Here is a 22330-nt window from a genome sequence, read left to right as displayed (position 1 = left end):
CTGTATCTGGAGCATGTTAACAGTTGTGATAACTCTTTCTTACAGCATGAATCCGAGATCTTGCCATTTCCCAACAACGAAAACGAGTTCTCGCTGCCTGATAACGATTTTGGGGAGCTCTTGTCAAAGCGTAGAGAGAAGAGTGCAACAGACAAAGAAGGCACCAAGCGAGCACCGTCACCTGCTGCCAGGTAAACCAGTGCTCACAGTTAATTGCTGTTGTGCCTGCCCATTTGGTTCAGTTTAATGTGCAGTGCTTTGGCTTTCAGTTTTATGTGCACCAGGTGCATAGCATGTAGATAAGGAGGAATGTGTCATAAGGGCAGCTTGACAAAGCCATGCACCACTGACTTGATGCCTTGGCAGCGTAATACCACAGCTGCACAGAATTAAAGGTGCACTGAAGAGGAATCTGAACTCGTCTTTTTGCCGCGGGAACTCGATCTACACGTTCCCAGCATTCTTAGAAACCAACTTATTGCCCTGTATGGCCGATTTTCCTAATTAAATCGAATTAACATCCGGCTCCCGCCTTTTTTTTTTTTTTTAATTCTCTCTCGTACAGTGGGCGGAGTCGACCAACACGTGGAGTGCCTTGCAGCCAGCTCCGTGGAGGCTTTGCTTTCGCTTTATTTTGTTTTTTAGGTTTCCGTCAATAAATAGTTTCGTTCACAGATAATATAGCCGCAAAATAAGCCCGCAGAAATAAAAATACGCGCGGACTATTTGCTTCTACGGACTACTACGTATTACTCCGCCGATGGCAGAGCGGCAAGCCGCCACGGGACTGGATGAAAGGCGCTCCACGCGTTGGTCGACTCCGCCCACCATACGAGGGAGAAATAAAAAATAAAGGCGGGAGCCGGACGTTAATTTGACTTAATTAGGGAAATTGGCCACACAGGGCAATAATTCGAAGTTTCCAAGAATGCTCGGAACGTGTAGATTGAGTTCCCGTGGCAAAAAGACGAGTTCAGATTCCTCTTCAGTGCACCTTTAAGCTTACAAGTTCATTCGGGAGAGGACATAATTTACAGTGAGACTTCCCCAATGTTACACTCCACAGCAACTTTTTCTGGCCATGGAGCGGAAGCTACAGAGCTAAAACTCTCTTCCCACTCGGTGGAACATGTAGGAAGGAAAGGTATAGCTGTCAACGCTGTGGAAGTAGTGCACCATGTTACTCTGCCAAGTATCATTCATTCTTCTCGAAGCCTCAGTGAGTGCAAGACGAGTTCGCCTCTAAGGCGAACTTGAAGGGCCCAGAAAATTTGTTTGTCTTATCAGAAGTTCGTCTTAATAGAAGTGGCCCCAAAGAAGATGCAAGCATGCTGTGCGTGTCCAAATAAATGTTACTTGAGTGACGTGACAACAGTGATTAAAATGATCTTGCAGCGAGAGGATGATTGCTAATAGAACAAATAAGGCATTATGCATGAAGCTCACTTCATCTGAAACAACCGAAAAATTAAAATTTCTTCAAGAAGTGCCATATGCATTGCGCATTGTAATACATCAAACAGTAGCTTCACGGTTATACTTCTGAACGGAAAAAACACCAGTTTTTTGTGCAAAAGTTTTCGAGAAGTTGGTACTTAAATATGCTGGTAACACAAAAAAAAATACAAACAGAACAAAAATAAGCCGCTGCACTGAGCCAGAAATTGGTTAGAAAAAAAAAACTAAAATGTACAAAACATTGCGCATGTTCTTGGCTGCCATTCTTGTGATTTTCAGCTGCATACATAATACACTGTACTCTTCTAAGGCCCTTCGGGATGGGCAGTATGCCTCTTGTTCACTAGAGAAAACAGTTGCACCTGAGAGAAGTGGAGGTAGATATGGGATGTGCTGTACATTGTATTTGTTCAGACTTCTGTTTGTTTTTTTAGCAGAGCTTGCAGTTCCTTCTTTCCTCCATTTTTTTTTTATTTCTGTGGTTAGAGAATGGGTTCTATGAGTGAAAAAGAGATGTGGCCTTCCTTGACATCATCATAACAAAAAACTCTGCAGGCGCATTTGGTAAAACATCCTGCCAGTATGTTACGAAGACCCTAAAGCACCAAATAAAACCACTCATCCTTTGCAAATCAAGCGCACTGCATAAAATACAGTGTGAATGGTAAACCGAAACACTTGGAGCACGCACTGATGTCCCAGGCCTAACTCACCGCAACTCCTCTATAAAAAAAAAAAAAAGACTGCGTAAGAACCAAGAAAAGTGCTCAGTGTTGCCTTTTGCTTTTGCGGAGCATCCGGCAAAACTGTCGACACGATCGGCGACCAGTGGACTACATCCTGGTTTTTATTCTGAGGAAAGGAAATAGCGCAGTAACTGCCACGCATATCTCACTGGACACCTGAACTGTGCCGTAAGGGAACGTGTTCCGCACAGCACACGGGCATTTTTTGCGTTTCACCTCCATCGGAACGCGGCCGCCGCGGTCGGGTTTGAGCCCGGTTACTCCGGCTCAGTAGCCGAGTGCCCTAACCACTGAGCCCCCGCGACATGTCAGTTTCATTTTTCACGTCACCTCCTCGTATTAGAAATTGAAAAAAAAAAAACAACCAAGGAGATGGCGTTATAGAAGTAAACTTGATGACGCAGCTCATCGAGGAGTGCTGTCTTGAATTTTTGGTGGCAGGTTCAAAACGTCGGTCATATATGACCGATGGCCTGTGGTGCAGTAAGGAAACTAAAGTCAAAAGAGTTACTACTGGGGCTAGTTGGAAATACATTCTTGAAGGTATATTGGTGAGCGCTATCAAAATACGGAAAAGGGACGAACTCACAGGATGAAGCACTTCGTCCTGTGTGTTTGTCCCTTTTCCGTATTTTGGTAGCGCTCACCATTACCTTCAAGAAAGTGAGGAAACAATTAAAACAGCATTGGTGTAGTTCTTTTCTCTCTCTCTCTGTTTCGCTCTCTCTTCCGCAGCAACTGCTTTTCTCTTTTTGTTCCTAGCAACTCAGTTTTGAGGCTCCAAGTGCTCTGAAGATGCCCAGCTGGGTAGCTGTGCATCTTACCTTGCTCCTTCCATAGTGTAGCTGTTATCAACTCTCCGAGCAGGTGCACCATGCGCCTTTCCCTCTGCTGCGGGTTGTGCCCATGTAGCACCAATATCTGGCCACCTCTGCGCTGTGATCATGCATATTGCGACTCCTTGTCAGTTAAAAATTCATCTTCCAACTGCCTAAGCCCGGAGTCAGTGAGCGGGTCTACTCCGCGCTTATGCCGCTGCGGTGGGTCAGTGGTTGTGGCGCTCGGCTGCTGACCCTAAAAACACGGGTTTGATCCCGGCCGTGGCAGTCCCATCTGGATGGAGGCGGAATTCCAGAGGCCCGTGTGCTGTGCGATGTCGGTGCACGTTCAAGAACCCCAGGTGGTCGAAATTCCCGGCGAAATGCTAGAGGCCCGTGCACCGTACAAGTTCAGTGCAAGTTAAGGAACCCCAGGTGGTTGAAATTTCCGGAGCCCTTCACTACGACGTCCCTCATAGCCTGGGTCGCTTTGGGACGTTAAACCTGTTAATCCATAAACCATGCTCCATGCTTACGCGCCTTTAAGTCCACCGGTGCCAATGCATGGTACGTGAGGTACACACGATGCCAAGATCTAGTGTCTCTGCAGCGCATGCAGGCAAGAGCAAAGGCAGCTTGCCTTTTCCGCATAGTCAACGAAGTTTTCTGCTAGAAAGTGCTCAATTGCAATAGCTTTTGCGCACAACGGTGCGAAGTTCCACGGAAACTAACTTTTTGGGGTTTATATACAGGATGTTTCACCTAAGACTACACAATTTTCAAAAATAGGATTTTTAAGTTAAAAAGCTTGGACGCATTGACATTAGCAAGCTGTTATGGTGACAGTGAGGCTCACCTTCGTTAGCCATTTTAGTAGCTTCGATGGCCGGGTAGTAGGGCTGGGCTCAGTACTTCAAAAAATTATCTTCGATGCTGATATCTGATACCTTCAAAAACTATTTTGGATGCCATTGCAAGATACAGGACTGAAATCGATTTCAGATGCAGATACTTGATACCGTACAGTAAAAGCTCTTTAATTTGAATCTCGTTAATTTGAAAATCCGAATAATTTGAACTGCTGGCGCAGTTCTGGCTTCATGCATGGAAGTCTATTACGGCGTTGCACTCTCAGTAATTGGGACGCTATGGGCCTCGTACCGGTTAATTCGAATGGGCTCCCGAAGGGATGTCGTTGGGAGCCGGTGTCCAGATATGCCCGGTGCGGCATGTGGTATCCCAAATAACCCTGTTCTAACCTGAATTCGGTGCTGCAGAGTCTCTCTTGCACACCTCTGACTTACGCGCAATGTCAGGCGTGGTAACAGACAGCTCCATGTCTAAGAACGGTCACACCGCATAGTTTCGGTTTGACTCTTCTGAGCTTCGCACCCGCCCACATCAGCCAGCCAGCCGAACCCAGCCGCGCACCATTCGGGCACTGGTTGTCTCACTGGTCTTTTCTATGCCTTCTTTTTTTTTTCTTGTCACTTCGGCACCGCTGAGTGTTTCCTTCCGCTTGGCTGTTCTGTTCTTCCATTGCGCTGAAACTGCGCTCTCGTCACATGCTCTTCTCACTTTGGGCTGTGGAGCCTCCTCACACGTGGCACTTCCGCTTGTGAGGTGTACGACACAGTAGCGGTGGAGCTCCACCGCTTAAGGGGGGACACTGGTCTTGAAAAGAAAAGTTTATTAATTTAGTCATAGTTACGAAATTTTCAGGGCACATGTATTTTTGTGCACTGATTCTAGATATGTCATTTAATTTCATGCAAAACAATTCCTTGAGCACTTATGCACTTTTTATGCTAGTATATTGTGCAGAGTTTTGAAGAAAATTTGCTGCAGGAAACTCACTGAAATGTATGCCATTGGGTTCTCTTGACACCAAGGAATGCAATAAGGGTAAAATTATCATCCTGGATCTCATAGAACTTGAGTAATAGGGTACTGAAGCTGCCACTTCAGAAACAGGAATACACACTTTCCTTCTCATTTCTGAAGCGACAACTTCAAAACTCTATAACTTAAGTTCTATGATAGGCAGGAAGACAATTTCACCCTTATTGCATTCCTTGGTGTCAAGAGAACCCAATGGCATGCATTTCAGCCAGTTTCCCGCAGCAAATTTTCTTCAAAATTCTCTACAAAGTACTAGCATAAAAAGTGCATAAGTGCTCAAGGAATTGTTTTACATGAAATTAAATAACATATTTAGAATCAGCACACAAAAATACATACGTCCTGAAGATTTCGTAACTGTGACTTCATTAATAAAATTTTTTTTTCAAGACCAGTGTCCCCCCTTAAAATAGCCATTGTCGTGCAGTTCTCATCTCAGAAGCAAGCAGCCATTGCCCAGTGTTTCACCTAATAAATTTACAGTGATGCAAGCAGTTCTTGTTAGATTTTTCAGGGTCGCTTGATAATTGAACATTTTCTCCCTTTTCATTCGTTTTTAAACATTTTTCTTCAGTTCCTTTTTGTTAAGTTGACGAGCTTTTACTGTATAATTGATACTTCAATACACTGAAATTTCCAGTATTAACAAAGCTGGTTATGCGATTAGCTAAGTTGAGAAATGTCTTGATGGTTTCTGGAAGCATTAGTGTAATTGATATAGCGCGCTGTCTTTGAAAGGGTTTAAACGAATTGGGACGCACGGATTTCTTTAAGCTTCATTGTTGGTGCATGTGGTTTCATTAGAACTTGAGCACTGGACTGAACCCATGTTGACATTTAAACAGTCACTTTCTTAAGCAGCCTAGCAAATAATTTTTTTTTTAAGGGGGGATGTGGGGATCAGATCGCAAAAATCGCGAAAAAAGTTAATTTTTGAAAAGTACACTTTTTGGCATCTCCAACACTGTTTCTATGTTGTACTGAAATATTTCACCCAAAAGTAAACTTTAAGTGCTCCAAATAAATATATTCGTCGGCATCTACACATAGACAGTGTGTGCTAGCTTAGAACTTTCAGGCTTGTTTTCTCGAAAGTTTGTTTTGAGCTTAATACCTTGTTCGTGGAAAGCGTAGCACAGCAATGGGTGCATGCATTTTTACCCCGTTTGTTTTGTTGTGATCACTGAAATGTAGTCTGCATCAAGACAGTCTCAGATTTACCATTTAGGCTCACATGTTTTTATTACATGGTAATTAGAGCATGATACATTCTAAACATAAAAGAAAGTGCATATTGTGTCCTTTATAAAAAAAGAGCAGAGAAATTAAAAAAAAAATTAAGAGAGTCTTGACTTACACCACACTTCTTAGTAAATATTAAAAGCATTTACAGACCTGTAGCTTGTTTTTTTGTAATGCTAGGCTTTCCACAAGCAAGCAACATGGGGACAACATATAAACAATGATAAAAGAGAAACTACTAAAGCTGTCACTGTGAAACTTTATATCTGTTTGATTGCTGTTTTAAGCCAGTCTGCCAAATTTCATCACTCCAAGTTGAAAAATCGAAAAGTTGCCTTCGATCCCCTCATCCCCCCTTAAGGTAATGTTCTTCATGCGAACCAGGGAGTGAGCACTTGACTACGTATTAATAAAGTTAAAACTGAGATGTTTTTGTTTGTTATTGCATTATTTACTGGGTGGGCTCTGCCTTTGCCCTGTGCTAAAAGGTATTTCCCCAGCGCTGTGTTTAACAGACGTTTGAAGTTGAACATTCTACGCTAAAAGCTAGAAGGAAAGCAACCAAAAATAACGGCTGAAAGTTTTTATTGAGCAAAACATATCTTTCTAATCTCTGTTATGTAGATGTGTTACATTTCCTTAATAGCATCAAGTAACAGCTTTTTCTCTAACCGTTAGTCCGAAAGAGCCTCACAGTTTGGCCGTGCTGTTAGTAAACCATATGAGAAAGCCTCTCTTGTAGAAGAAGGTGATCATGTAGCTATGTTATATTTTATCAAGGTACCATTTTGCAATGGATGCAAGCATAGCCACGTCGACTCGAGGATCCTCGAGGTATATAAGAAAGTGTCACTAGTGCCTCTTCAGAACTTTGGCTTGTTTCCACACTCGCTTGTCCAAACAAAAGGAGTGGGTGAGCTGGTGCATTTGATGCTGCCGGCGTTTATGACACCACTGACCCGCATGTGGAAGAGTGAGTGGGTGACCTTTTATCGTGTGCTGACAAAATCGACAAGTGTTCTGTAAGCTCTTGAGCATCGTGTTGAAAGTCTTCCATTTCTCTCGGCAGCCACTTCAGCTTGAAACGGGGGTGAAGGGGTGTTGTTTCTACCACAATAGTGAGCCTGTCGCCTTGTCCCTTCTGTCACTGAGTGGGCAGAAGTGCAGTACAGTCGTGCCTCCTTAATATGGACACTTTCATTCCCTTCCAAAAGTGTCCATATAGTGCGTCATCCATAGTAATTAATCTTGAAGAGAAACAAAAGGAAGTATTCTGAAAAAAAAAAAAAAAAACACTGATTTATGGTTACAATCTGAATCTGTACATATTGGTGGGCAGTGAAGTGGGAATCGGGCAATCATGGATGCTCGAAGTGCATTATTCTGGTTGTCATTATATTCAAAATATTGTCATGCAGAGTGGAGCATGTTTGAAGTGCTTAGAGGTATGTGAGGCGCACAATGTCGCCTTATGGCATGATAAAGTTTCCCCTACCACGTCTGATCACATTCCAGGAACTTTGTACTGAGTCGGCTGACAGCTGCCGAATGCGGTTTTCAACATAGCACAGGCTGCAGAGAGAATTTTTTTTCGCAGCTAATCATGCAATGTGGCAAGCAGCAGGGCATGACTGGGGATGTGACTGGGGACACGCACACACGCCACACACATGCGCAAAGGCCATCACTACACAGCACCTGCTCTGTTGCCCTGTCTTTAGGTGCTGCCCTGAACTCAAAATACAACTAGCAGAACATCTTTCAGGCGCCTTTGGGATTTTGTTCTCCTCACTGTCCATATTAACTGGACAAAAATGGGCCCCAATAGGCTGTGTGCATTTTCACCCTGTCCATTGTCTGGACAGCAAGTTTCTGTATTCATGTGTTGTAAATACATTTGAAAAGTTTGGTCTCGACAAAAACTGTCCATAATTCGAGTTGTCCATATTAACGGGGCGTGACTGTGTACTATACAGTCAAAACTCTTTAATTCGGGCCCCTTTAATTCGGAAATTCGGCCTCCCTGCTCCCTGCCTTCAAAAATGTGCAGAAGTCAACTGCAGCACACACTTATTAATTTGGAGTGAAATCGCGCATGCACCGGTTAATTCAGGCAGAAGACACGCCAGGAACGGCGCTGAAGTCAGTTTTTGACACACGCGTTGCTATTCCCATCATACGGCAACCAGTGCTGGGCCAGAAACCACCCTCCATTTCGAAACCGAAAACGTACAAGAGGCAGCGCTGCTGCAGTAAAACATTCTTTATTTGGCCCCCCTTACATCAGAAATTCGTACTGCCACAGGAGTCCATCTGAATGCCCATGCAAGTCTATGGCGTTGGAAGCTTGTTTATTTGGATGTCGTGAGGCTCCCATTGGCCAATTTGAACAAGGCCCCTGGTGGGGCGCCGTATCGAGATATGACATTCTCGATGGGCAATCATCCAGGTGTTCATCCACAGGCTTGAATTGCATGTTGCATTTTCTCCCGTGCTTTCTGATCTGCACGCAAAGGCAGGCATGTTGACAGTCGGCAAGATCCCGTTGATAGGCCAAGAGAAAGTCCGGCCACATAGTTTCGTTTTCAAAACTTTCGCTAGCCGTCGCCAGCCCGTGGCAATAGCAACTATTGGCTGTGCCTATCAGTGCGCCAGCCAAACTACGCAACGTTTGGTAACCATGATTGCCTTGTTGCTGATCTTTCTTCGTTTTTCGAAGGCTTCTTGCCGCTCTGGTGCTAATGCGCGCTTCTGTCCACCTGCCTGGTATTTCTGTTCTTCCAGCGCGCCAAAGCTCCTCGTTTATCACGTGCTGCTCGCTGTTTGTGCGGTGAAGCCACCTCACGTGCAACGCCACATGCGGAGAAGCCCCAGCACTACCGTTCTGGACACTGAAAGAAGCCGCGGAGAACCTTGCCATTGTGGCGCAGTTCTGCTTCCGACACTCCTGATGGCGTGCAGAAATTGAAACATTTGATGGAACTGCGAGAAATTGCTGTTACTCACAGTTCTCATTTTAAAAAGAGAATTGCCCAGGTTCCCACAAAATAAATTTCACTTTCACATGTACAATTTTTCACACTTTTTAGGGCCATTTGATAATTTGGACGTTTTTTTCCACTCCCTTGAATTCCAAATTAACAAATTTTTACTGTACATCATCTGTCTGCAAACAACGAAGTCTGGAAAAAGAGACTGACCACGCCAGTGGCATTGGCATCATCTCTGCCTAATTCTGTTGAACTTCGTTAAAGTATAGAGAACACTAAAAATGTATTTTCGATACCGATACTCTGATACTTTTGTTTGTTGCATGGGATACCTAATGCCAATACATAAAATGTATCAAAAAATACCATTGAAGATGCATGTATCTTCGATACTGCCCATGCCTGCCAAGTAGTTTTGGCATGAGTTAACTGGAGCATCCGCTACTGTGCAGGCATCTGATGAGATATGGCGTCATCTAATTGATGAACGAGAATGTGGTTTGAGCTTGTAGTACTGTGGGGGGCGTTTTGAATAGCCTAGGAACAGCGTCAGGCTTTAGCTTGGGCAGCTCGTGTCCCAGCAACACAACGTCCCTCTTTACCGTGAACTCGTCGGGCTGAATGATGTTCGTAGGATTGAAATGCCTCTCGTAAATATGTGCATTCGGCAAATGGAAAGAGGAGCCACCATCCTCTTTTCGGGGGATGAAGCGCCTCCAGTTCTTTTGCATTTGGTCGTGAGGTGAAAAAGAAATGTTATTTTTTGTTGTTGCTCCTCTAGCTAGTGGCGGCACATCACACAACAAGGTCAAGGCAAAGGCATTGTTTACAGACAGCACTTGCTTGTTCACTAAAACACGCATATTCACACACTTCAACACTGCACCTGATAGAATGCCAGGGCAAGAAAACTACACATTGCAAAACATTGCTTTGTACACAGCTAGCCAGCCTCGTGCTTTGCTGCTCGCCGAAACATGCTCCTCGATTGACGTCAGCACTGCTGTGCAGCCACTTTGGGCTGTGCACCAAGCTTTTTCTTGAAATTACGGAGAAGTTTGATAACCATAAAGCGCTGTTAAGGGACTCTGGACGTACCCTTGGTTTCCTACAAGTGGCATGCAGATTGACAAATGCAATGCGTGTGGAAATCCGTTGCCACTGGTTATGGGCAGTGTATTTGCGGGATAGATGAAATTTTAAACTTCAAGTTGAATGTAGCATTTTTCAGTCCCGTCACTTATAAAAAAGCTGGCATCTAAGAGGCAACTTGTTCTTGCCCCTTACTTCTGTGATACCTACAGGCTCTTAAGGCTTCAGTAAATGTTATGAAATGGAAAATCTATTAAATACCCTTTATATGTTTGCCACTGCTGTGTTGTCGAGCAGCATTCACTTGGTTCCAATAAAGTCATTTAAGGAAACTAGGGTTTCTTCGTTTCAAATTAAGGTCGGCCCCTTCCAATGTTAAGCTGCTTGCATACAATACCCTTATCAGACCTCAGCTGGAATATGGCTGTACAGTATGGGACCCTCACTCGAAAAAAGACGTGAATAAACTAGAAATGGTACAGAGAAAGGCAGTTCGTTTCATATTCAATTCATACCGCAGATTAGATTCACCATCGTCTCTAATGAGTGCTAACAACATTTTGACCTTAGAAAGCAGAAGAAAGATTTCCAGGCTGCGGTTTCTGTATCGGCTCTGCAATCACCAACTAGGTATCAACGCGCGATTGTTCATTCATCCACGTGAGGGTCGTCAAACTCGGCACACCCATCTTTACAACCTGGAACCAATCTTTGCGCGTACTAACATGTTTAAGAACTCATTTTTTCCACGCACTGTCTCACAATGGAATGCACTCCCAGTAGAAGTTTTTTCTGCGCATGATGTAAATGTTTTCGAAGAATGTGTACGAAAAGCTCTGGGTTGATGTTACTCTTCGCTTTTGCTGATTCATTTCTTTTTCCTTCTTTTTCTGTGTTTGCACTGCATGCTGCGCGTTTTATACCCTGTGATTGCTTATGATTGCTTGTGTTGCTTTTTTTTGTGACTGCTTGCTAATGGTGGCGCTGAATTGCGTTTACTTATGACTTGTATTGCCCTCCTGCTTGGTCTTCAATGACTGCAGTATGTTTTAAATAAATAAATAAAAAAAAATTCTTGGTGCATGTTGGCTAGGATGCCCTGTGTAAGGCTGGTGCAAGCTTAGTTTATGGGGACTGTTGGAGCAGTGGTTTTGAGGTGTAACGAAGTTACTGAGCAGCCAATGAGTGTATTTCCTGGCTTCCTGCAGGTCTTCTACTGGTGGCAAATCTCGCCTGGATGACTCTGCAGCACCCAAGAAGCCCGAGACCACTGGTGGCAAGACACAAAGGTGATGAGATCCAGTCATGTCTTCTCTCCCATACCCAGTGCAGGCTGTGAAATGAGGCAGCAGTAGCTTTTAGCCAAAATGCCGTTAACCGCTTGGTCCCTGGACTATTCATCCCTGGACAGCCAACAGCAACCCACAAAATGTTTTTTGACTGCTGTCCTGCTGTGTGCAGGCATGATGAATTTAAAGTATTGGACACCAGTAGCCTGTACCATGCTCAATGAGAGCTTGCAGTTGACTTTACAGTGCTTCCTGTTTTAGCATTTCGTGCTCCTGTATTAGTAAAAAATGAGGAAGAAAGCACAGACAAGGCCGACGGGGGCTCTGCTGTGCTGTCGCTGGTTTTGTCATCTTGAAAGCTTTGAATGTGCCATGGCTTACTGAATGCATACTTGGCCTTGTGCCAGCACATGAGTTGCTGGTGACTTATTTGGGACAATGGGAAACGCAGGTCTGGAGGCAAGTCCAAATCGGACACTTCTGCAGCAGCGTCCTCCCGGAAAAGTGAGACGAGCGTGCCCAAGCAGAACCAAACAACCAGTAGGGTGAAGCCAGAGCATGCTCACGGCAAGGTCAAGAATGATAGCACACCGAGCCACAAGTCTAGCCGACTTGAGCCACCTGCCTCGGGGCCCAGCAAGCCGCACAAAGCTGAAGGCAGTAGCAGCAGCAGCAGCAGCAGCAAGCCGTCCAAATCGGACAGCAAGTCATCCAAAGCCTCAGATGCAAAGTCGGAAAGCAAGACTCAAGATGTTGGGACGCCCCACGAAAAGCACAAGCAGTCCAGAGACTCTTCAAAGGGATCTAAAGGGGAGAGCAAATCAGAGAGCAAGGGCGATTCCAAGGCCGAATCCAAAGCTGAATCCAAGGCAGAAGGCAAGGGAGACCACCCAAAGACAGAGCCAAAAGGCGGTGGAGGGTCCAAAAGCGACAGCAGCACAGCAAGCTCAAAGCGAAGTGAGCCGGTGAAGGGGAAAGAATCCAGCCGCAAAACTGAAGGGCGAGGCAAAGCAGAGGATGACAACACTTCTACCCCAGGTAACATCTCCACATGTATGTGTGGAGTCCCTGCTGGCCATGAAACTCTTGTGTAACACTGTGGGAAAGCTTGTTCTGCTGCCCAGCGTGACAATGCAGTGCCATGGTGAATCAGTCAGTCAGTCAATCAATCAATCTTTAATTTTCCAGCTCTAGGTTGAGGGAGCACCCCAGCAAAAAAGCAGTCGCAGACTTCTTGAGAGAGCCGGGGACCCACACGTGCATGAGTAGACAGTTTAGCCAAAAGCTTGTACAGTGAAATCTTGTTAATTTGCCCCCCGTTAATTCATAAATTCACCTAATTCAATCTAGGAATGTGCCCCCAGCTGACACCCATGTAAGTCTGTGGCGTCGAACATAGGCGGGCTTGCACTGGTTAATTCAGATGGGAGGGTGGACGAGGTATGACCAGCGCAGCCAGCGATTGTCTAACTGGACCTCCCCAAACCTGTATTACATGAAACAGTGGTGCCAGCGCACCTCAGTTGTGCGAGCCCCCTATTGCCGAAATTTAGCTTAGCCACATAGTTTTGTTTTTGCTTTTCTTAACTTCACGCTATCTCGCGGCTGTCATTGTTATCGGGTGCGCACTTCTGCCCGTCGTGCAGTTTTGGACGCTGCTTGGCGCGGCACTGGTTTTTTATTTTGAGATGGCGTCATGCCATTCTTATGCCTATGCTATTTTCCTTGCTTGCACCCACATGCTTCTTTCGTTCTTGCGGTACGTGGAAGCGCGCTCTTCACAGTCTGTGCGGTATAACATCCACAAAACGGCACGGGGCCATTTGTAAAGAGGCTCCACTGCTACCTCATCGCACTGCGAAAAGGGCCGTGAAGGCCTTCACGATTTTAAACCAGTTCGTCGACACTCTCGACTGTGTGCGCAAAGCAAAGCGTGAAAATGTAGACAACCATCCTCCAGGCATTCATTAGATATGTAATGTGGAAACGCGCACAGTTAGTGTGGTTGGGCACAGTCCTTGTACCAGCAGTGCTGCTCAGCAGGCCGGCGTTCGCAAGCGCGCACCCGAGCTTCGTCAGCTTCGTCTTCTGTCATCTTCCTCTCCTTCGGCAGCGCTAGCCGCTGAGGTGGCAAACCCCAACTCTCTTTCTTACAATACCTCCGGGGTGAAAAGGCGCCATCCTGGCGGCCTAAGGGCACGAGACGAGAGCTGGGTCATAGTAGTTGCCTCCGGAACTGCGGCGCCTAGTTTTCCGCTTGAAGAGGTGGGGACCGGCGGTGCATAGGAGAGAGCGAACGGCGTCGAGGAGACGGTGACCGATGGCTTCGGTTGTAGGAGTCGGAGCGAGGCGGAGAGGGATTCGGAGGCAGCAGAGGAGAAGAGACAGGGACGGAGGGAAATGAAGCGTCGTACGTTGGCGAGCGCCCGTAGTCGTAAGGACCGGATCCGCGCGTGCGCCACCAGCGGGCCACATGACCAGCGAGACCGCAGGCATAGCAAATCGGGCGGTTATCGGGGGTGCGCCACGGATTCACAGGGCGGGGACCGGTGTGAGGCAGAGGATGGTGAGTGCGTGGCAGTGCAGGGGCGAGCTGCTGCTGAGGGTATACGTTGACAGGCGGCGCATAAGTTGGAAGAACCGGTTGAGGTCGTGGCCGAACGACTGCTTCAGCGTATGCCAACGGTGCAGTGACCAGAGTAGGTGAATTAGTGGGCGGCAGGACCTCAGCTACCTGCTCCTGGATTACACGCTGAATCGAAGGCGATAGTGATGGTGTTGTGGCGGGTTGGGAGGTAACCAGCGATAACTGACGGGCGACCTCCTCTCGCACAAACTGCTTGATGTGCTGAAGAAGGGTCGGCTGATCGTGGGCAGGACCGCCTACCGCCAAGCTCGAAAGGTTGTCCATGCAAATGATACGCCGGGTGGCATGACGCTGTTTTCGGAGCTCGTCGTAGCTCTGACACAAAGAGATGACGTCTGAGACGGTTTGAGGATCTTTAGACACCAGCATTTGAAATGCGTCGTCCTCAATCCCTTTCAGAATGTGCTTGATTTTGTCACCCTCGCTCATAGATGGATTGAGCCGCTTACACAAGTCAACAACGTCCTCGATGTAGCTGGTGAAATTCTCGCCATTCTGCTGGGCACGACTGCGCAGACGTTGTTCGGCGCGAAGTTTTCGGACAGCGGGGCGGCCGAAGACGTCAGTCAGGCTGGTTTTGAGAGCCGCCCAGGTAGTAAAATCCGCCTCATGGTTACGGAACCACAAGTTGGCGACGTCAGTCAAGTAGAAGATGACGTTCGTGAGCTTAACGACGTCATCCCATTTGTTGTAGGCGCTCACGCGTTCGTAGGAGGCCAGCCAATCTTCTACGTCGGTGTCGTCAGTGCCGCTGAGGATTGTTGGGTCGCGCTGACGGACGGCACCGGAACAGATGACAGCCTGGGCAGGTTGGACCGAGGTGTCGGACGTCGTGGTAGAGCCTGGTAGCCTGGGCATCGTGGCGTAGATCCACGGGGAGAACAAGCAGCACCTCCACCAAGTGTAATGTGGAAACTCGCACAGTTAGTGTGGTCGGTCACAGTCCTCGTCCCAGCAGTGCTGCTCAGCAGGCCGGCGTTCGGAAGCGCGCACCCAAGCTTCGTCAGCTTTGTCTTCTGTCATCTTCTGTCATCTTCCTCTCCTTCGGCAGCGCTAGCTGCTGAGGCAGCAAACCCCAACTCTCTTTCTTACAGAAGTTTTTTGGCAGTTTTTTAAGAGCCATCCAATAATCAGAACTTGTAGGCTGGTCCCCGGAAGGCCAAATTACAAGCTTTTGCTATATACATAAAAAAATGCGCAGGCATAAAGCAGCTTGCACTTCAAGGCATTTGTTTTGTAGGAAAAGCAGCTATATAGGGAACCCAAGCCCATGTTTTGGGCATGCGACAGCAGCGCTGCATTTCGTCCCTGGCGGCGAGCTGTAGCCGACTGGGAATGCACGCTGTGGCACTGCCAGTTTGACAGCGGCTCTGCAGTCCGGCCTGCGCACAGGAAGGGACGCTGCTCCATTAGTTTGGTGCACTCACTGGACAGGAGTGTTGAGCAGAGCAAGATTTTTGCAGTGGCAGAAGCGGGCTGCATCCTGGCTGCCACAGCAGTGCATGCAACACCAGGGGACGCGGTACACCCGTTAAACTGTACCCGCGTATGAAAACATCCTGTTACAGGCGCATCTTTCTACTTGGCTTATTTGTGGGGCCGGTTGGTACATGAATTTGCTTCATGATCATTTATACATGAAAGCACAGCGCAGCTGCCTGCTAGCAGTGAGCTTTAATATCTCAGTTTTGCAGGTGCATCTTCTTTCTTGAACGAAAAGCTCCCACGTTTGCTGGCATGGCCATGCCAGCTGTGAGAGAAAGAAAAGAGACAGAAATTGTACACATTTGCCGCCATTTTCAAAGGGGAAACTGCCTTTCCAAACTTGCCTCGATAAATATTCAGCTACATGTCACATGGCAGAGTGTACGTTTTTGCAGCTAAACTGAATTTTTCACTCTGCCATAGTATTCAGAGAGCATAAACGAAGCAAAAATTGAGACAAAAGAACTTGCTTAAAATTTTCCCAATATGAGACGCTCAGTAGCACATTTCAAATGTGTGTTTACGCCCACAAGCTCGTCAGATGCGCCATACCACAGTGCGCGCCTGTGGTTCATCACTGCTCACATTGAAAACTGCGTTCCTGTGGCAAGTTTTGCGTCTGTAAAGCCGAAATCCTCACGAAACTCAAGTGCAAGCACGCCGGGAAAACCGAAATAATGTGGCGAACAGTGCACTTAGACTTGCTAGTGCTTCAGCTGCCTCCCAGACAAGTCAGCAGGTTATTTTCCGGCGGATTAAGCACACGTGTGTCGTACCTTCCCAGGGTTTTAGTAGGTAATATGCCACGGTCATGGAGGATTTTTTTTTTCTAGTACGCCCAAAACTTTCGTCCCCCACAGCACACAATTACTACTACAAGGATGCCATTTTGAAACATCTAAAGCATATGCCTCATTCGACTACGGCGAACATTGATAGAGTGTGCCGCTTTGTTTTGCAGTGCTTATAGAACGTTCGGTATTTTGAGCGTGTAACAAAAAGGTTGATGGACCTCATCATAAATGATCTGATCGCTGACTTGTGAAACGCATTTCCCGCTCAGTTGTGCTTCGTTGTTGTCAGTCGTCTGCTCCACGGAGTGCACGTGATTAATGAGCTTTTCACCTTTAATCAAGTTAGCTTTCCTAAATATGGCTGCTAACAAGCTGGCAAATCTTTTTGAAGCCGCACTGCGACACGACACAGGTTCAGCGCAGGAGCTCTGCACGGAAGAGAGAGGAAATGCAGTGGCGAAAGGAGCCCAGTGGTATTCCCAGCTTTTAATTTTTCTACCAGAGGTGACACTCCCCGTCAGGAGCTCTAGCACCGAAGTGGTGCTTTCGGGGCCTCTAACAAGATAACTGAAAAGCAGCACCAAAGGCAGAAAATTTTAAAACATTGAAGAATAATGAAACAATAAAACAGCCATCTATTTGAAGCGTAGCCAGCACCATTTGACATCTTTGCACCACCTCAGAGAAGACTAATGCCTTGTTGTCCTGTAGAACTCGCAGAGGTACTGCAAAGCCATAGATCGTGTCTAAACTGGCATTGATGTGAAAAATGAATTAACCCCTTATCGCACAGTGTATCATATATGGCACAGTGCAGTTACCTTGTCCTAATTAATCATTAACAGTGAGAAAGGATTTCTGGCTTATTTAGTATTACGTTGTGCACTGTCTGAAAGCCATGCTTGCAGGAACTCAACCTTCGGGAGTATGTGGAGGTAGTGTTGTGTGTTGTGGAAATTCTTCAGGTTGAGAAAGTATCTTTGTATTCTAACTTCAGGTACCGTATAAAGAAAATTATTAGGTCATAAAGTAACTTGTTCTGTTACAGCATCTGCAGCACGATAGTTCTTCACACTGCACCTTGACTGGGGTATTTATTTATGAGTCACATGCAGTTGTGGGTAGTTTCGTTACTACATAGCGTTCCATAATTTTAGCTGCAGAAGTTCCCTGCAGTTCAGTGATTTTACATGCTTTTTTGCATTCAGGATAGTACTTGCCCTTAATTAGTTACTCCTCCTAATTAAAGTGCTGATAAGACACCAGCACATTTCATGCCGGAAAGGAAAATGAGGTCCTGTATTCATTCAGCAGGTGGTGTCAAGAGCAGTGCTACTATGCTCAGTGAGGGCGACGAAGACTATGATCTCCTGTTACGAGAGATGAGAGCGACAAATATGAAAGTGGTGTATAAAGGAAGAAAGTAAGCAATAATGAAGCTGGCTGTTTTTGAAATGCAAAGTACTAAAGGCCAGAAAGCAGCCCATAAAATGCGAATAAGTATTAAAAGTGATGCAAGAGAAGCTGAATTTTGTCTAAAACAGCGACACAACATACATGGTTGTTGCACGGCGAGGACAAAGATGATCAAAGGCAAAGACAGTGACATATTTTTGTGGGAAAAACATGGCACGCCAAGAAATCAAACCATCTGTGTGAGCTTATTCCTAGCTAGTGCGGAACAGGAATATGCAATGACAGAAAGCGAGCTGCACGATTAAACTCTGAATTAAGAGCACTCATCAAGGCAACCAACCGCCCGGCCCCATTGTGCCGTTGCCGGCTTTTGAAGGCTGCTTAGCTGCCGCGGTGGCTCAGTGGTTATGGTGCTCAGCTGCTGACCCGAAAGACGCGGGTTCGATCCCGGCCGCGGCAGTTGAATTTCTTTGGAGGAGGAATTCTAGAGGCCCGTGTACTGTGCGATGTCGGTGCACATTAAAGAACCCCAGGTGGTCGAAATTTCCGGAGCCCTTCACTACGGCGTCCCTCATAGCCTGAGTCGCTTTGGGACGTTAAACCCCATAAACTAAACTGAAGGCTGCTTAGACAAAGAGACCTTTTGTCCTTTTGCCTAGTGAAGAAGATGTGCAGTACGCCGCCCTTCAGTAGTCCCGCGATTCGGTCGGACTTGGACGAGAAATGGTACCCTGCTTGGAGATGCCCCACCAGCTTCCAGGTGTTGCATTGAAATTGCATTGTACCAAATGCCATAGGTGTAGAGGCACCACAAGTGCTACAGTCATATGTTTTAGGGGCTAGTCTGACCAGATATCTCAAAAAATACTTTTCTTCAAGAAAATTACTATACTGTAGTTTAGTATCGTAATTCTTGTTGAATTATGGCTGTTTAAAGGCACTTTTATATTTTCACATAAAGTACCCCTAACTGCATGGTGTCATTTAGGGTATGTGACAATATTTTGCTAAAACGTGTCAACCATATTGTTTTTCTGGGAACTAAAGTTGGTATGGGTTCTTTCGGCCTAAATGGAGCTCACTAATCTTTTTAGCCAAAAATAAAAGTTCATGCAGCAGGGGTTAATACTTGTTGCTACTTTATTTCATTCCACTGTACACTGAACTTTATTAATCGTAACACAGCAGTCCCTGTCCCTGTGCAAGGTTTTTTCTTCCATTGTGCTTAGAACTGGGTGAGGTGTTATCCAAACGATGTTATTGTTGTAAGCACCCTGAGAGCATCACAAAGTGATTTGGAACAGCAAATCAATTTATGGAGATCCAACATAGGAAAGGATTGTATTATAGATAAATCTGTGGAGGTTGCTGACAGAGACGAACATCGTTTGCTTTGGCGAAGGCTTCGCATTCTTCAGCGTCCCCTACCGCAGCATCTGTAACATTACTGTGGGTTGGAATAGCATGGTTTGTGTGGCAAGCTTAGGTATGCCAGATATTTTGCGGCACCTACACTTGCTATCTTCTCTTTTAAGGCTCTGGTATAGGCTGAAGGTTAAGCAAAAGTATCAGAAACGTGCCTGTGTCTACAGTTTATGATAATGACATAATCCTTCAAAATAATGTTGCTCAAAGCGTATAAGTGCACACAGAGCACAGTCGGAGCCCACGAGCAGTCAAATCTGTTTTTGGGGCCTTGGAAAGAGATAATTTGCACTCTTGGGCTGTTCTCGCATACCCACTAGTTTATCCTAGTGCATAAAAATGGTGTAAATGCCACTTTGTAAACATCAGAAGCAGGAAAAGTTGTGAAAGGAGGGCAGTTCCACACGGTGCAAGCGGTAGGAAGGAGTGGAGGGCGGAGGCCTTACTTCAAGTGTGGGCAACGGTAGTGCCGCCGCTTCTTTCTTCCAAAACTGGTACGCACTGAACAATGGGAATAGCCCCCGCTCGTGCCACTGTAATATCCTAGTACACTGTACCTCTCCAGTGTACATGACGGCACATTCCATTGCTGTATAGTGCAGGTGTTCCCAGAGCGTTGCTGGTCATGCTGAACATGACTGCAAGCGGCACTGGTATAGCGTTAAAACTGCTCTTTACTGCAGTATTTTGTCAAATGGTAGCCTGCACCACTGGCACTCTCATTTGATTGGACTGCCTTGCATCTTAAAGGGCTTGAAATGAAGAAATTGGGAACAAACTTTAATAGAGTGTGTGCAGTCATCAGATGTCATTGTTTTCTTATGCATCAGCTCAAAATGTCTCCTTGCAGCCAAGGGATCCAGCAGGCAGGTGAAGGAGGAGCCGCCAGAGGCCGTACCCAAACGCAAGCGAGGATCTCGTCTGGACACTCCAAAGTCCAACAGTCCACAGATTGGCAAGTCAAGACGCAGGTGATAGAACTGAAGTTGTCATCAGCTTTATGCAGCCAAGACAGCTGCAGTGCAAGCTTGACTCAGCCGCTCAAGACGATAGCTGCTGCATCAAGTATCTGGTCAATGCTTGATTCAAGTTTCTCTTGTCACCAAAACCATGTTTTCCCTGTTTAATAAACCAGAGGTTCTTAAATCCATTGAGAATGTCAAAAGCATGCTTCTAATTGCAATGAGCATTTAATCAACTGTGAAACAACACTCGATCTTTGGTGTCATATTGACAGCAAATAAGAAATTTCTGTGAACTGAAGCATCTAACATCTTGTATCAAATTTTCTGGCAGTGCATACAAGGCCACATAATCATTAAGGTACGAACACACTAGCGGAAAAACGCGCGCCACGCCACTGGCGGCGCAACCCCCGCTGCGAGAGGGACGGCCACACCGGCGGCAAAGAGTACGCGGGAAAGTGCTGCTGCGCTAAGCTCCCTCCATGCCAAACTGGTCGAGGTCTGTGACTCCAGGAGCGCGTGCGGCATCGCCGCTGCCGCTGGCATGTAAGTTTAGTAGGAGCCAAGAGGTGGCGACACAGACGCTCCCCACGTGACAGAGCTGGGCTCCCCTCATTGGTCTCCCCGCTCCGCGGCACGTGCAAGCCGCTGAAAATGGCTCCTCGACCCATTCGCTGCGTGGCAGATCAACCCGCCGCCGCGGCAACTTTCGCGGCAAGCAGCTTGCCGTACGCATTTTGCCGCCAGTGTGTCCATACCTTTAGTTTTCGTAATCACATTTGGAGACAGAAAACCTGCATAGCATTGTGAATGGGAAGTGCTTTTTCAGTATCAGAACATATTGTTCTGATGCTGATTCCAGACGGCAATTTCATTTGTACTTCCTACATGGCTGGCGGAGGCCTTTAAACCTGGTAATTTATTGTAGACGTTACAAACGGTGCTGATCCCGCAAGGGCACCTTGAGTCTCAAGGTGATGGTACTTGGAGCCACCACAGACCTTTAGCCTCCATACCAAAGCTGTCATCCGCACTGTGGCGAAAGGTTTTAAGGTGAAGGGTAGAAACCATGAACGGTGGTGGTTGGAGCCATGGTCAAGCTCCGGCTGACAGGCTGTTTACCATTCGGGGGGGCTTCCTGCGAATAAGACAGTGAAACTGTACAGGCAACATTTTAGGAACCGTCAGCATACCCATATTGGAACTGTCAGCATACCCATATTGCATAAGTACTTCCAAAACTGATTGGTCACTTGAAAGGAACTGCACCATAGAAAGCTTTGTCAGAACCTGACCTGACTGTGACAACTTTCCTTATTTCCTGGTTATTCACTCTCTAGTAGATAAATACCCACTTGCTACAGTGCCTTTTTTTGTTATTGTTAGGACCCTTGAGAAAATGATATGATAAAAAAAATTACAAAGCAAGAAAAAGCTTTCATCCGGTGACCTTGTTGGAGTTTTGCTGGAAGGTCACTGACACTCTCCTCTAGCAAAAGCAGTTTGCTCACCTCCTGGTGACTGTAGCCCCCCACCGGAATCTAAACACTGTACAAGGTGTCGTAACAGAGCAAGATTTGATCTCTGAAACAATCTGATATCCTGGAAGGCTTCAAAGGTCAAGGTGTCATTGCCCTTCGCAGAATCACCATAAGCCGAAACGATGAAGAGGTGGTGACACCCCGTATCGTCCCTAACATCTGAACCGTCCAGTCTACCAGATGCTGTCAAAGCAGAATTCAACCACTGTAAAGTCCGTCCCTATATCCGAAACCTGAGAAGATGCTTCAACTGCCAAAAGTATGGACACGGATCAAAAACATGACGGGGAAAAATTGCCTGTGCGAAGTGCGGTGCCCATAAGCACCCAACTAATAACTGCAGTGCCACTCAAGCAGAATGCCCCTACTGTCACGGCCCACATGCCCATACTCACGAACATGTCAGGCATTCCAGAGCGAGAAGAAAGTAGTACAGGTCAGTAACGGAAAGCATAACATTGTCTGAAGCCCGAAACCCGGAAGAAGCTCTCGCTTCTCTCCGGAAGATCCTACGCTGATG

The 22330-nt window shown here is 46.4% G+C and overlaps 1 protein-coding gene across 1 annotated transcript in view; it reads left to right on the top strand.

The window, feature by feature from the left end:
- LOC149356103 (uncharacterized) overlaps nucleotides 1–20455 on the top strand; it is a 29225-nt gene extending 8770 nt beyond the window's left edge. The window contains exons 3-6 of the mRNA XM_089584107.1: nucleotides 46–191; nucleotides 11457–11537; nucleotides 11989–12575; nucleotides 20155–20455. Coding sequence (XP_089440233.1) covers nucleotides 46–191; nucleotides 11457–11537; nucleotides 11989–12575; nucleotides 20155–20279 — 939 coding nt within the window. The 3' untranslated portion in view covers nucleotides 20280–20455. The remainder of the gene's footprint in view (nucleotides 1–45; nucleotides 192–11456; nucleotides 11538–11988; nucleotides 12576–20154) is intronic.
- The last annotated feature ends 1875 nt before the right edge of the window (nucleotides 20456–22330 follow it).

This window comes from Amblyomma mixtum, chromosome 3 (assembly GCF_055824585.1).
Source record: "Amblyomma mixtum isolate Tamu chromosome 3, ASM5582458v1, whole genome shotgun sequence".
NCBI lineage: Eukaryota > Metazoa > Arthropoda > Arachnida > Ixodida > Ixodidae > Amblyomma > Amblyomma mixtum.
This window is presented reverse-complemented; position numbering and strand designations above follow the sequence as displayed.